We start from the raw sequence: 17038 nt of genomic DNA, 5'->3' as shown, positions 1-17038 counted from the left end.
AAGCCTTAGTACACAAGGTGGAAAAGGACTAAGACAACACACTCTTGAATAGACAATATCCTAGCAATCCTAATCCATGACCTTAGACACTCACTATGCAATATTCATGAACACTATCCAATCCCTACCCCTTTTACATATTCCCAAATTCACTTTTACTTTACTACTCTCTTGCACTCAAACCAACCAATGAACTACACTCTCACTTGCAAATCCACCCTTCACCACACTCGAATCTTATGCATGATCCAATCAAGTAAACTCCCGAACGTTTGACACACCTCCACGTCCTTCCTTCGAGACCGACACTCGGGGAGTCACAGACTTTCCGTTTTATCATAAATATCTTTTGACGAATCAACCCCTACACAATACTGCATTCTTTCATGTATCTGGGTGATTGAAGATAGTGGAAACCTTCCTTGGAGCAAGGAAGAAGTGGAGTAGGAGAATTACACCATCTCCGAACCACTATAAATCTCTGCCTCTTATTTACTTTACTGCACTTTACATATTTGCATGTTTTAACTCACTAACCCTTTACATACTGTGTTGATCATATCATCTGGGTTTGTGTGTTCCCACGTTTGCATGTGGCTCAAACTTTGCATACATATTCCTTGAGCTATTTTAAGGTTTTCCAACGTTTTGCATGTCAAGTATCTCTTCAGTTTTACGCAGTTTTATTTTATAGCACTTTACCGTACGATATTCCGCTGCACATTTCAAGTTGAATTTATTCACTTGAAATCTCTCTAGTTGAAGTGTTATAAAGTTTTTATTTGTTTGAGAAGTCTATTCACCCCCCCCCCCTCTAGACTTCTCCCACCCTATCGGGACCAACAGCTTGCAACGTACCGTAAAATTTGATAGAATTTGATGAGAAATTTGTTTGGTTTAGATAGAGGAAAAAAGTTTGTAGAGAAAATTGAAAAGTTTGGGGTTAGAGGGTTGGATTTCATCTATTTATATTAATGAAGAAAAAGTCTACAAAAATCCTATTCTGATGGAGTCTATGAAAGTTGGTATGTTTTAGAATACCAGTAAACTTCTAAAGTCTCTATAAAAGTCTGAAATGAATACCAGTATATTTTTAAAGACTTTTGAAAAGTCTGAATCAGATACAGGTAGACTTTTAAAGAATCTTTAAAAGTCTAAATTGAATACCACCAAACTTTGAAAGTCTTTAAAAGTCTTTGAAACTCTTTAAAAGTCTTGATTGAATACACTCCCCTTAGATTATTGGTAGTTTAAATATATCTAATGAGTTGTACTAGGCTAGATATTGCCTTTGTGGTTAACAGACTCAGTAGACGTACGAGTAACCCTAGTAATATGCACTGGAATGCAATAGTGAGAGTTATGAGATACCTAAGGTATACTTGTGGCTATGGACTGCACTATACAAGATATCATGTTGTATAGCGATGCTAACATGATATCGAGTATTAAGGACCCTAAGTCCACGACTAGCTACGTGTTCACTTTAGCCGGTGTAGTCATTTTGGGGAAATTCTTGAAACAAACTGTGATAGCTAGATCTATGATCAAATTTAAGCTGAGAGCCTTAGACAAGTGTCGCAAAGAGGTTGAATGGCTACGCCATTTTCTCGAGGATATTCCTAATTGAGAAAAACACGTATCTCTACATTGTCAAGCCATAATCTGAAGGGTATAACGCTATATGTACAATGGTAAGTCTAGACTTGTACGTCGTAGACATTATACTAGTTAAAAAAATTTCTCACAACTGGTGTTATCTCTACTGACTATGCAAGGTCAAAGGATAATGTAGCAGTCGCTAACCTGAGGGTAAGCAAATAGTTGGTAGAGAAGTTGAAACGGGGAATGTGACTAAAGCCCTTGGAATAAAGTTCTATAGTCCCAACTTAGCCGGTACCTAAGTTTAATGAGACAACTAAATTATGGAACAAAGCGTGTCACTATGGGGTCATGGACTGCCAATCACTCCTCGTTAGAACAGTGACTCTCGCATGAGGTTAGCACATTGATGCTTTAATGATTCGAATGCCAGTTGACATGTGTGAGTATGCAAGATACTCGAAAAGGAATCACCTATGTGAGAGAGAAGAGGGGTTGCTTCAAAGGAGAATTGACTAGGGCTCAATTCTTTAGAAACTCTTGCAGAACCAGGAAGGTGACCCAAGACCAAAATGAAAACACCCATGAGAACAGAACAAAGGTTGGAAGGTTTTTGTGTGGGATATATCATCGTCTACACAAACGGCAGTACCGTTCAAAGACATCGTGTTTTACTAGAAATCTAGTAGAGTAAATATATTTTCACAAGGGAAGGTTCAAAAGGTAACACCTACCTACAGTCATGTCATTTTTCTGTCTCGGAAATCATTTTTAATTCATGTGGGGGACAGAAATTGTTAGGGAAATTAATGTGTAGTTTTATATTTGCAATTTATTTGTTAATCTTAGGTAGTTATAATTGGTCTAATTAATTATGCCTAAGGTATTGCTTTTAATGGTGATGTTTATTTGCATGGATAAGTGGTTTAAAGTTATTCAAACAAAAATGTTTGAGATGAGAATTTCAAGGGGAGATGTAATTGAGTGAGCATCCTTGAATTGAGGAGACCTAATACAGGAAAGGTGCTAAGGATTTCAAGTATAAATAGAGTTGAAGCTTCAGAGATTGAATTGTTGATTTCGTACAAAAGAATGCCAAGTTCCCTCCTGTTTTAATATTAAGCACTACTGTATTAGCCTTAGCCTACTATTTTAATATGTATAGTCTGTTACACTAATGCAGACTCAAGATCATTGTAATATGGCTACTTAGACTAAGATTGTGTTGTGGTCCTATTTTCTACATCAAGTGGAAGTCTTGCTGATTGGCTCAGGAAAGCTGCAGAAGTGCATTCTCACATCACTACCAACACAGAAGATCATGGTGATTAGTAGGTCTAAAGATTAGGTCATTGTTGGATGGAAATCTGGTGAATCTTGTATCGTCTTTGATCATCTAGTGGAGTTGGGTTTCAGTTTTGTGTGGCCCCGTAGACGTAGGAGAAGTTCTTCGAATTGCGTGAACATATTCTGGTTCCATTTATATTTCCTGCACTTTTTTTATTATTTATTGTGTTTCTAATACAGTAATAAACACAACTGATTAATTTTTTTAAAAACAAAGTAGGAACCAGGTAGGTTATCACCTGCATTCAAGATTCATAATCTTTCAATTGGTATCAGAGCACGGGGACTTAATTTATTAGTCTAGCGATCTGGGTGCGTTGTGTTTCTTGAACTCAGGATTTCACACCTTTCTTGTGTTTTCTTTATTTTAGCTTATTTGTTTTTGAACATTCTAACTTGTTATCAAGTGTGACAGAATGGATAGGCACAAGCCACCGAAATTAACAGGGGATAATTACTCCTATTGGAAAGCCCGTACAAAAATGCACCTTAAGGCTCAAGGTGAAATGGTTTGGAGATCTGTACTGACTGGGTGGATACATCCAACTAAGGATGGTGCAACAGCAAATGATCTACCTGTGACAAAGCCTGAAATTGAGTGGACTATAGCAGAAATGACATTGGCGAATGATATTAACAAAGCTATGGATACTATTTTTTCTCAAATGCAAGAGGACCAGTTTTCTCTTATTGCAGGTTGTGACTCAACAAAAGAGGCTTGGGAAATATTAGAAACAACCTATGAAGGCACAAGTGATGTGAAACAATCAAAGTTGCAGCTGTTAAATTCTGACTTTGAAAGTCTTAAAATGAAGGAAGAAGAATCCATAGTAGAGTTTAATGCAAGAATCCAGGAGCTTGCAAATCGTGGCGTGGTACTCGGTGAACCATTTTCTCAATCAAAGCTGATAACGAAGATACTCAGATCTCTACCTCATCGGTTTAGAATGAAGGTAACAACTATCCAGGAAAATGCAGGTTGGGAACGTAAATCTATAACTCAATTAATGGGCAATTTACGAACCTATGAAATGGAGATGCTGTCAGACCACAAGAAAAAGGACAAAAACGTTGCATTCACCGCTGAAGAAGATGACCTTGACTTAGACCCAGAAGAGTCTAACGATGATCCTGTAGATTTTGTAACGAAACAGTTTTCTAAATAACACCATAAAGTCTGGCTTGGGATTCATTGGAAACAATAATCACAATAACACCATTTTTGTCAAAGCTGTTACTACAACTACAGACACACTAGAATCTAGCACGGCTCGGCAAAACTGCTTCAAAGTAAGACAAACTAAGCTTAATTATAAGACTTACACTCTTGTTTGTCATTATTGCAAGTTACGAGAACACACAGGACCTGAATGCTACTATTTTTATAAAGATCAAAGACCAAACAATTACATTTACAAACGTATTGCTCCATTTGTAAAGCAAGTTTGGGTCAAGAAAGAAGATTTTGTATCTCATCTAATTCCAAAAGCATATCAAGGGAGGCAAGATGAGATTCGGGAACCAATGGAGGATAGAGAGAATATGCAATTTCTCTGATTGTGGATCGCAATTTAAAATAATAAGGTATCACTAAAAATTGAATAATTTTTTTTGTTATCTAATAAATTGTGTTAATGTTTCAGAAACAGTGATGCTATCTATAGTCAAGTCCTAGTTTTGAATTCAAGTTATTGCAATCTTGGAAAAGACAAAAAGACAAAGCCATCAATATCAGGGACGTAAGTAACCTCTACTATTTTATCAATCTTTTGTTGTTGACATTTCTTCTATATCTGAATCTGAATTTGCTATTCCATGTATGCCTTATATATCTGTTTCTACATGTCTTTATGTGGTCTGGTCATGACCGTGTCTGTTATTGTTCATGTGCCATCTGTGCTAAGTGTTATATCTTTATAGTTTGATCTTATTGTTTTATCTGACTGTCTATTTGGTCTCAACGTGTCAATATCTAATTTTGTGTTCATAAGTGCTTCTGTGTTATTTGCTAAGTTGTTTGCAAGTTGCATGTACCTTGTTTTGGGTTTCTTGTTTCTGTTTTACTTGTGCAGGTTCCTAGAGAAAACAAAAATCATGTCATATGATTTGTTACTGGAGATCTGCTTGATCTATTTACAAATCAAAACCTCTGGATAAAACAAGCTTTGAGACTCTCTAGGCTCCGCTGCTAGCCTACTGCCATGCAGTCACCACCGTCTGGAGCCTCTTTTGCTGCTTCTTCCCAGTCGGTCACCTAACCACTTTCCATTGATGCTGTCATGGCCTCCACTGTCCTCATAACTACTGCTGTTGCTGACTAGAAATCATTCGCTCGGGTCTCATTCACTAGCACAACCCAAAAAGGCTATGCCTTTGCACAGCCTACCTTTGACAAAGCTATCAAAAAATATCCACAAAATTATCTACTGAAATTTATTCAATCTACTAATATTGATGTAATACCCTGTTTTTTCAAATAGTATTATTTTAGTATAAATACCATTTTTAACATTTAATACAAACTACTTTACCTCAAAAGTATTTTTATGACATTAAGCACCCTAGAATTACTATTCCCAAATTGGAAGGTTTTTATTTCAAATTATAGATGGAGCTATTTTTATAACCTATGCTTGTATAATCACAAAATCATGTCTTTCCTACAAGACTCAACCCACATTTCTAACAAAATCATGTCTTTCCTACAAGACTCAACCCACATTTCTATTCAATATAACTTTTAATCTAAACCCATAACCCATTATTTTCCTTAACCCTACCCATATTAAATCTACCCACCTAGGGTTTTGAGATCAAAAGGTTATAAATAGCTCCCTTAGCTATTCCTACTCTTCATTCCCGGTTATAAATAGCTCCCTTAGCTATTCCTACTCTTCATTCCCCCTTGTTCTCTCACCCTTCTTCCAAGACAAGTTAGAAGAAAAGAAAACTCCATTTTATTCAAGAAATCCTAAGGTAGTTCTCCTCTTCTCTTCTAATTTCCTCTACCTAGTCACCCCTTTTTCATTTATTCACCCTTCCCTTTCTTTATAAATGTTATTTATATGTTGTTGTTGGTTGCTTTGTGTGTGGGGTATCAATAGGAGGAGGAGCTGAGATCTAAGAAGGCTAGGTTAGAGGGGATCACATTCTTGAAGTGTTTTGAAGAAGGTATGATTTATGGTTGCTCAATATGTGCCTAGATGTTTTAATACTTAGCCTAATCTTTTGTTGGTTTATTGATTATTTTGAACACTTTAATGGTTGATATTGGGTCAAATCATTGCTATGTGTATATATGCATTTCTATTTCATGAAATGAAAGTTTGAAAATTGAAGGTTGAAAAACATTACACACTATCATGTCTCTCTGTTTCACACTACGAATTTCTGGACTGTTGTACAAGACTGCTTCGGCAATTCTGTTTAAAAGAAAAAAAAAAGAATTTATATATATGCGTAATCTATATAGCTTGTGTCTGTACACATATGTGTAATATATATATTATGTATGTGTTGGTTATAATTTACAGTACATATATATATTATGTATGGGTTTGTTATAATTAAGTACAGTACTTATACTATATATATATGTGTGTTAAGTTTGTGTGTAATGTTTATAAAATTAAGTGCAGTGTGTGAACCAGTGTAGAGTATATATATGTATATATATTAAGTGTCGTACTACTTTACTTCCTTTATAGGTGTTTTTATTGTATATACATTTAAATGTGTTACGAGATTTATGGGCCATTATTATTATTAAGCTTGAGATGAGCTATTATTATATATGCCTGAGATGGGCCATTATTATTATTAAGCTTGAGATGAGCTATTATTATATATGCCTGAGATGGGCCATTATTATTATTAAGCTTGAGATGAGCTATTATTATATATGCCTGAGATGGGCCATTATTATTATTAAGCTTGAGATGAGCTATTATTATATATGCTTGAGATGGGCCATTATTATTATTAAGCTTGAGATGAGCTATTATTATATATGCCTGAGATGGGCCATTATTATTATTAAGCTTGAGATGAGCTATTATTATATATGCCTGAGATGGGCCATTATTATTATTAAGCTTGAGATGAGCTATTATTATATATGCCTGAGATGGGCCATTATTATTATTAAGCTTGAGATGAGCTATTATTATATATGCCTGAGATGGGCCATTATTATTATTAAGCTTGAGATGAGCTATTATTATATATGCCTGAGATGGGCCATTATTATTATTAAGCTTGAGATGAGCTATTATTATATATGCCTGAGATGGGCCATTATTATTATTAAGCTTGAGATGAGCTATTATTATATATGCCTGAGATGGGCCATTATTATTATTAAGCTTGAGATGAGCTATTATTATATATGCCTGAGATGGGCCATTATTATTATTAAGCTTGAGATGAGCTATTATTATATATGCCTGAGATGGGCCATTATTATTATTAAGCTTGAGATGAGCTATTATTATATATGCCTGAGATGGGCCATTATTATTATTAAGCTTGAGATGAGCTATTATTATATATGCCTGAGATGGGCCATTATTATTATTAAGCTTGAGATGAGCTATTATTATATATGCCTGAGATGGGCCATTATTATTATTAAGCTTGAGATGAGCTATTATTATATATGCCTGAGATGGGCCATTATTATTATTAAGCTTGAGATGAGCTATTATTATATATGCCTGAGATGGGCCATTATTATTATTAAGCTTGAGATGAGCTATTATTATATATATGCCTGAGATGGGCCATTATTGTTATTAAGCTTGAGATGAGCTATTATTATATATGTCTGAGATGGGCCATTATTATTATTATTAAGCTTGAGATGAGCTATTATTACTAAATAAGCTTGAGATGAACTAATATTATTATGTAAGTTCTAGATGAGCTACTATTATTATGTGAGCTTTAGATGAGATACTACTAATATATAAGCTTGTTGAGACTTTTGTTATGCTTTGTTTATCCTCTTTGTGCTAAGACTTATGTATGTGAGTTATTGAAGTTATCATATGCTTGAAAATTGTTCTTGTGGGGTTATGTCTTTTACTTGAGTGGGAGTTGTTTACTATATGAAAGAGATGATCATGTTATGAGGAATATGTTCTTAAGAGAAGTTGTTATATCATTTTAATGTTGTCTTATATATATGGCTCTTTGATCTTATACTTCACTAGTGTTTTAATCTCTAAAAATGATTTACTCTTTTCCTATATGAATATTCCAAAACTCATAGTATTCCCTTTGAAAACTACCTACGAAAAGTATACTATTTCCAAATTGTAAATGTACTTATTTTTTTTGGGACATCGTAAACCATACTTAGCTTTATGCTAACTTTGTGTTTTTGCAATGTTTTGTAACTTCACTTTTCAGGATTGCCGTCCATGACCCTTGAGAGCGGTAGAAGCTAGATCTTTTTTCTTATTATCTTTTGTAGGCTCTTGGACTTCTTTATGTTTTGGATCATTATGGTTGTAGCATTAACCACTTCTCTCTAACTTTTGGATGTATGTTTAGCACTAGATGTGGTTGATGGGTTTCATAGAACCCTATTATTTTTGAAGGGATTGTAGAGGTAGCCTTGCGTCTATGTGGTTGATATAGATGCGGCGGTGACACCCACTTTTGAACCTTAGGTACTTATAATTCTTAATGTTAAATGCTAAGTAATGAAATCTTAGTTAATCCCTTATGTTAAGTTGTGATGAATGCCTTAGTGTTATCAAGTTGTTTAAATTTGGGGTTTTACAATTGAACACCTCATGGTTGTTGTTGCTTCTGGATCGTCTTCTGCTATTCCTTCTGTCATAGAGCTTCATTGTTTCCCTACAAACTACTACGTCTGTGATTGTGCAGAGTCTTCTGGCTCTCCTACATGTTTCTAAATGCTCACTTTTCTTCTTTAGAATTTATTCATCAAATATGTGGAGTACTTTGTGAGGGGGAGCAAAGCACACAAAAGACAAACAATGCTGAATGATATTCATTTATTTTGGTTTATGCTGGTTGGATGAACTATGGGTGATGAAGTTATGATGGTGGATACGATAAATATGGATGTTTTCTGATGATACACCTGTTTTAGCTCCACTTTCTAGATGATCACACCCCTTTGTCATTTTTTGTCAAAAAGAGGGAGAAGATATAAATTGAGGGGGGCAAGCCAAGCAAACAAAGCATATGGTGGCTGGTAACTTTATTTTAATTTATATTGGTGAATTGGTTTTATCTTGGATATTATTTTGGTAGAATTGAATGGGTATTAATTTGGAAGATGCATGGATGAAATAATCTCTACTTGATTGGTTGATATCGTAATGAATGATGATTGTTCTGCTTTACGTACTGTTGCTGTGACTGAAGGCATCTCTATTCCTACTAGACCTCCTCGTGTGAGTATAAAATATTGTTGTTGTTCGTGCTCGTGCGCATTCTTCCCAATCTATTCTAGCAAGCTTGAAGTCTTCTGTTGCACAAATGGAGAAGATGTTGTTGGAAGATAAGGAGCTCTTACACTCCTTAGAAGCTAATGCTGAGGAACCAGATTCTGCTCCTACTAGATGATCACTGACGCACCCCTTTGTCAATTATGGCAAAAAGGGGGAGAAATTTATAATTGTTGAGGGGGAGCATGCAAAGCTCGGTTATATGGTGATGTTGTTTATTTTATTTAGTTGGTGAACAATGGTAAACAATATAATGCTAGCTCATTTTTGGATTAATGGATCATTTGGCTATTGGAATAATTTACTTTAAATTGGATGGTTGGTCCTTGATTGGTGAATGATGCTTTCTGCAAATATCTTAGTTTTGGCATAATTAATTCCTTGCTTGTAATTGCTTTGCATGTTAACACAACATATCTTAGGGCACAACTTAAATTAAAGAAATTATTATTTTTGATTGATTGTTATTTTTTCGTGCCTTAATAATGTATGTGTTTAATTTTGACAAATAATTAACAAAGGAGGAGATTGTTAGGGAAATTAATGTATAGTTTTATATTGGCAATTTATTTGTTAATCTTAGGTTGTTTTAATTGATATAATTAATTATGCCTAAGGTATTGTTTTTAATGGTGATGTTTATTTGCATGGATGAGTGGTTTAAAGTTATTCAAACAAAAATGTTTGAAATGAGAATTTCAAGGGGAGATGTAATTGAGTGAGCATCCTTGAATTGAGGAGATCTAATACAAGAAATGTGCTAAGGATTTTAAGTATAAATAGAGTTGAAGTTTCAGAGATTGAATTGCTAATTTCGTATAAAAGAAAGCCAAGTTCCCTGCTGTTTTAATTTTAAGCACTACTGTATTAGCCTTAGCCTACTGTTTCAATATGTATAGTCTGTTACACTAATACAAACACAAGATCATTGTAATATGGCTACTTAGACTAAGATTGTGTTGTGGTCCTGTTTTCTACATAAGTGGAAGTCTTGCTGATTGGCTCAGGAAAGCTGAAGAAGTGCATTCTCACATCACTACGAACTCAGAAGATGATGATGATTAGTAGGTGTAAAGATTAGGCCATTATTGGATGGAAATCTGGTGAACCTTGTATCATTTTTGATCATCTAGTGGAGTTGGGTTTCACCTTTGTGTGGCCCCGCAGACATTGGAGAAGTTCTCCGAACTACGTGAGCATATTATGGTTCCATTTATATTTCCTGCACTGTTTTTATTATTTATTGTGTTTCTAATATAATAATAAACACAGTTGATTAATTTGTTTTAAAAACAAAGTAGGAACCAGGTAGGTTATCACCTGCATTCAAGATTCACAATCTTTCAGAAATTTTAGCAAAAAATGACAATTTTGAGTGGCTATTTTGTGATACAAATATATTTGGATCCATTTCCCATTTGAGTCGGGTGAAAGTGGATTTGGGTTTTTCGTAGTGAAACGAAGAAGTCGCACGCCCAAAATGGGTGATTAGCGAATCGATTTTAACGAAAGTGTGTTTTGCACGACTTGAATCAATTTCTTTGTCTTCTTTTTCTGCGGTTTGTGCATGGGATTATTTTTATAAAATTTAAATCCCTTTATATATATATATATATATATATATATATATATATATATATTATTTTGCAAAATTGACTTATTTGTCCAAACAACGTTCACTACATTCAATACCGTATTGGTAAAAAAATTGTCCGAGGTGACATATTGTTATTAGTTTATTATTCAATAATCAATAAGTAACACATCATCTATTGCACTTCGATTCTTCATATGGTGTACGTAATATCATAGATACTTTGATTGTAAAATTATTGTTTGACTTAATATATTATGATTAATGTGTATTATTATTATTTAATTAATAGATCTGGTCTTGTGATTTAATAATCAGTTAATCACAACACATAATTAATGCTAAGATAAATCATTTTCCAAGTCATACAAAAGTACTAGGGTATGGAAAGGAATTGTTGATGTAGATGAAGATAGGTGAGGCAGGCTTGACCGGAAGCACCTTTCAATTGGTTTGCCGCCCACAATACCCAAAATGGTAGCGGAGACGGCTAATGGATGGTGGGGCTTTAAGCTCAGATATCAGCAACTAAAAGTTTAGGCTACCAACTTGACACTTAACCTTCCATTTCCAACTTCATACTCTTCTTCCATCCCTCGACCTTACACCTCTGCCTAAATCTTCATTTCTAATTCTTTCCTTTTTCTTAATTAATTGTTCACAAGTTCTAAGGGTAGTCCATCTTTCTTAATTAGGATGTCAATCGCTAAACGTACGACACTTCCAAATGAGTCAAATGACTCTATTGCCCCCTATGCTCTCCTCCATCTTCTTATTAATTAATACTCCGTATAATGATATTTTGTATTTCTAAAAAAAAAATTGCACAACTTATTCTGAGTCGTGACATATATATTAGTTTAGGAAATTAAAATCAATAACATGTGATCATAGTGAAATAATTTTAACTTTCTTAATTTAAATGATCAAATTAAATTTCATAAATTTAACAACAAAAACGACAAAAATTTTCTTAAATGAGGTTTGATAAAAACTCAATTTTGAAATAATTAGAACTTAATCATCTATCCTAGACCCTATGAAATTATAATACAATAATATAGTCCATATAAACTTAGAAAATAAGCAAAAAGAATTGCACACTACACGTGTATCTATGTTCTACTGAGCATGTTTTGGTTGGTCCATCCTATACAACCCCAAAAGTTTAAAAAAAAAAAAAAAAAACATATTTAGAGAAATTAAAGTTAGTGTATATAATTTTTTTCTTTTGAAATACATAGGAATGTAATATTATCTATTTTATACATTCTCAATCCGGCCTTTTAATCTAAAGAATCGATGCTCCCGTGACCACCTATTTGAAATGGTAATGGAGAGATGTTATCAAACTACATAATGAAAAGAAAATGTCAAAAGGGTTTTAATTTAGAGGGGTAAGGGATGTCATTTATTTAAAATAATAAGGATAAAGATGTAAAAAAAAGTCAAAAAGCTACTAGCTTATTTTTGAAAAGCTACTCCAAGTAGCGTTTCAAAATAAGCTCTTATTTTAAGCTACTAGCTTATTTTGAGAACATTACCAAACAGAGCTTATAGCTTATTAGTAGTTTAAAATAAGCTATAAGCTCCTAAATAAGCTCTGCCAAACAGAGCCATAGTAGTTGGGAAAGTTACTATATAATTAATATTGCAACATATCTATTAATGTGTTTTGTGTTGTTGTAGTATTAAAAGGAAAATGATTAAATTTGTGATAAAATGAGAAATATATATAGCATGTCTGCCTGTGGGCATAATGGTAATTACAGCAAATGTTGACAAAGTTAGGTGAACCATGCACGCCCTCTATAAATAAGCATCAAAACCAAATACAGGATGGTAAGAATTACGTCTCATTTAATTTATTCATTCCCTTAATTGCGTTTGGCAAAAAGTTTGCTTGGTTTATGCAAAAGCACAAAGATGGTGATGACCCCATTTCACGGCGGAAGCACCACTTCTGCTACGGCAGTCTCGCTGGTATTGACGCTGTTTTTGATTCTTGATTCTCCGGCGGCCATGGGGAACCCCGTTGTTGACTTGTCTAGCATAGAAGAGGTGGTGAACATGGCCGGCTATGGGGAGGAGAAGCTTTCCACTGTTCTCATTGATGGTACTGTCCTCTGTCATCCTTGTCTCTACGCTGAAAAGGCGGCGGCTCGTGACGATGGTCTCCGGCAGCCGCCTCCGCCACAACCCATCTCAGGTGCGTCGCCGCCGTTAAAGTTTCCTACCACTTCTTTTCATTTTTCTGCTAATATGGTGTTTCAATTCCTATCTTCTAAAAAAAAACTTTATCGAGTATAGTTTATGACATGGAGTACCGTTATATTATGAAAACCCAGTAGGATTGGTCAGATTATTAATTTAGCAATCATAAAGTTTTTGGTGAGAATAACCTATTCTCCTTCTAAGTTTGAGCCGAGTAGGTGTGACCAATTTAGATCGATTTATCTTCTTAAGACCATTAACCTATCACTACCTTCTTATGGTCATTTACCGACCACTATGGCAAAAGCAGCTCCAACCCGTAGTCTGGCTCATACCTTGCTAGGATGAAGCATTTATTATTGTTTCAAAGGTTATAGCACAATTCATAGCTAAGACAACTTTATTTCTTTATAAATAGTCATAACATTTTTCAGAGTGTTCGACTTAATCCTTCACCAGTCTTAGCTCAACAATCCTCTCACCACCAATTAATGGATGTGACCTTTTACCAACCTCCACTCAACCGACTTTATCTAGAATACACTTTCTTATAACATATCATAAATTTTCTCCTAAATCAAAAAATACCATTATATATATATTTTCACTGTTTACTTTAAGTTAACATGCCATTATTGGATTGATTCAGATAAATAATTAGATAAGAGTATTTATTTTTTAGTTTTCATCATCCTTTAATAAAATTTAAAGATATTGGGAGAATTTAATTTGGTCATTAACCATTTTAATATATATGCAGGTGCTTCCGTGGGTGTTTTCTGCGGAGGGAGATGGCGGCGATTATGGGCGCGGAACACGACGGACGAATACGGCGAGTTCCTCATAGATCTGCCTTCCCATCTCCATGCACTTCCAAACCTACACAACATTTGCAGGGTTAAGATTCTTCATCTTCCAAGGGGTTCAACCTGCAGCACCCACCCATCTTTTAAAGGGAAAGGCATCAAGCTCACCGCAATCCGCGACGTCGGCGTCCGTACTTACACCGCCCACAACATACATATCACCCCTAAAACATGCACAAAACGTTAACAAACAACCATATTAATATATATTGTATTCTAGGTATAAACAATTACATACGACGATGGAGAGTTTTCAGTTTTGTACAAAATTGGCCACAGCGTTACTCATCTGGTTGGCGCTCCAGTCACAGTGTTTGAGTTATTTACGTGCAGTGGTCTGGCTTCAGCTTGAATTGCTAAGTTATATATTTATATAATATAGTATAAATGAGTGGCAAGTATTTATCTTTTGAAATATATGTGTGTTTGTGCACGAGAAATTATTATTATTATTATTAACATTGTTAGGATCAAAAGCTTATACTATATCAAAAGTTATATATTTCTTTATACTGCCACCATTTTTTCCTTCCCACACCTGCTTAGACTCTGATACACTTCTTAGAATCGTTTACCACTACGTCAAAAGTATAACTTATATCGAAAACGCAACTTTATTTTCTTTATAGATAGCCATAACATTTTTTAGATGTTGGATGCTCGACTTGACCTTTCACCCGCCTCCGCTCAGCAATCCTCTTAACCATTAATTTTTGAACTTGACCCTTTATCGGCCTCCACGCAACAATTATTATTATTATTATTATTATTATTATTATTATTATTATTATTATTACGAATAAGGTGCAAATTGGCCACTGAACGTAACCTGAAAATGCAATTAGGCCACTGAGTCAAAAAAATAGTGCAATTAAGTCACTGGACACTTCAAATATATGCAATTTCACCTAATAACATGTTACCATCCATTTTATCAGATTACATGCTTACATGGATAGTGAGTTGACATTTTTTAAATAATTTTTAATAATAAACTTTAAAAAAATAAAAAGAATATAGTTAAAATTAAAAAAAAAAAAAAAAAAAAAAAAAAAAACAAAACGCTAGGGTGGCCACTGGCCACCCCTTTCTCCTCCTTCACCTCTGCCGGAGACAAAGATGGGGTCTTCGTCTCAAACCGGAGTTGAAGGAGGAGGTGGGGAAGGGGTCGCCGCCCGAGGAGGTCGGGAAGAGGGTGGCCGGCGGCCACTCCAGCATTTTGTTTTTTTTTTTTTGTTTTTGTTTTTTTTTTTGTTTTTTTTTTAATATTTTAATTCTTTTAAACTTTTTTATTTTTATTTTTATTTTTAAAGTTTATTATTAAAAATTGTTTAAAAATGTCAACTCACCATTCACGCAAGCAGGCAACCTGATAAAATGTATGGTAACTTGCTATCAGGTGAAATTACATGTATTTGGAGTATTCAGTGGTCTAATTGCACATTCTTTTGGTTCAGTGGTCTAATTGCATTTTCAGGTTACGTTCAGTGGCCAATTTACACCTTATTTCTTATTATTATTATTATTATTATTATTATTATTATTATTATTATTATTATTATTATTATTATTATATCTCATATATGTTTGTTAATAATTGGTTTAATTTCACTTCAATATCATCTATCTAGCCATCTAGGATTCTTTGAATCATGTGATAATTGATACCAGATACATCCTTAACTCTTTGAACCAAATTGTTAATTCATGGTGAGATGAATTAATTTATAGTAAGTGTTGTGTGATATCGTTTTATCTTTGAGACATTAATACTCTTTAATTAGGATATAGTACTTTTCATAAATGGATAAAAATGGATTACACGTCTCACGTAAAATACTCTAACATAATACTTATTAATTAAAATTTGTGACATCTATTATAATTATAATTACAAAAACAAGTGTAAATTTTTATTATTGTTGGAATATATTGCATAGAGCTAGCACCCTCATTAAGGCCCAACCAACCAAAGAATTGAAGAAAGAGGCAGTCCAACTATCTGAACCCATACCTAAAGAAAGCCGTCATTATACGATGGCGCAAATTTTCCTGTGGACCGCGGTCTACAATGCATTGTGGTCCAAGAAACTAAACGATATCGTTTTAGTTCAACTTTTTGGCGCTTGTCAGACGGCGTCGTTAACTGTCACAAACGGCCAATTTCTAACATTCATCTTTCCTTTTTCAGTTCGCGTTCGTCTACGTTGTTCTTTGTTCGCTCATAGAGTGGAGATCGGTTTTTCTTGTTGAGAATCATGGATGAAACATTAGGTAAAAGCAATACGATTGCTGAGATTGATTTGAATTCGGTGATTGTCGATGATCACATTTCATTAACCCAGGTTTGTATCATTTACGCAGTGGATTGTGTAATTTTAAATTTCTAGGATATATATTTGTTTGATATTGTTATTCCATGATTATACTTTTTTTATATATTGCAATATCTATGTGTTGCATTTGAAGATAATCGTCCAGTTGCTGTTGAATCGAATTCACCGATTGTATATGATGTTCCTTCTCCAAGTTTTGTTGGTGATCACGATCATATTCTAGGTTTTAATCGTATTTGTGTGTACATTTGAGTTCTGTATTTGTTTCAGGATCATGATAGTCAGTTTCATTTTGATGTCGAAGTAGTGTCAGTTATGGGACACTATAGTGTCAGTTGGAGCGCACGTGAATTTTAGTGGATAATGCTTGACATTAGTTTCACTTTAATAACGCCATAGTTTCATTTTGTCAACTCTGTAGTTTCATTTTAATTTCGCTGTAGTTTTTTTTTTTTTGTTGGTTTAGATGACTGTAATTGTAACACCGCTGATTTTCTAACATATGAGCCTAGTATAAATATAACTCTCACAACAGAATTCAAAGCCAACATCGGGGAATGCTACCGCTACAACTACCCATTCCCGGATAGTTGC

At 34.2% G+C, this 17038-nt stretch overlaps 1 protein-coding gene and 1 long non-coding RNA gene across 2 annotated transcripts; both read left to right on the top strand.

The window, feature by feature from the left end:
• The first annotated feature begins 6057 nt into the window (after positions 1 to 6057).
• Positions 6058 to 8507, top strand: LOC116006124. Its single transcript, XR_004095057.1, has 2 exons — positions 6058 to 6120; positions 8362 to 8507. It is a non-coding gene; the product is annotated as an uncharacterized LOC116006124 (long non-coding RNA).
• Positions 8508 to 12887: 4380 nt separating this feature from the next.
• LOC116007299 lies at positions 12888 to 14548 on the top strand. The gene is made up of 2 exons (XM_031247941.1): positions 12888 to 13237; positions 14003 to 14548. Exons 1-2 carry the CDS (start codon positions 12955 to 12957, stop codon positions 14293 to 14295), a joined length of 576 nt encoding a protein of 191 aa, XP_031103801.1. The 5' UTR covers positions 12888 to 12954; the 3' UTR covers positions 14296 to 14548.
• The last annotated feature ends 2490 nt before the right edge of the window (positions 14549 to 17038 follow it).

Source organism: Ipomoea triloba, chromosome 15, assembly GCF_003576645.1.
Source record: "Ipomoea triloba cultivar NCNSP0323 chromosome 15, ASM357664v1".
Taxonomy (NCBI): Eukaryota; Viridiplantae; Streptophyta; class Magnoliopsida; order Solanales; family Convolvulaceae; genus Ipomoea; species Ipomoea triloba.
This window is presented reverse-complemented; position numbering and strand designations above follow the sequence as displayed.

What these genes read in the sequence shown, in the direction of transcription:
- LOC116007299 (XM_031247941.1), top strand. Translation starts at nt 12,955, where the DNA reads ATGGTGATGACCCCATTTCACGGCGGAAGCACCACTTCTGCTACGGCA. An exon ending in TCCGCCACAACCCATCTCAG is followed by an intron (nt 13,238 to 14,002) that starts GTGCGTCGCCGC and finishes ATATATATGCAG; the next exon opens with GTGCTTCCGTGGGTGTTTTC.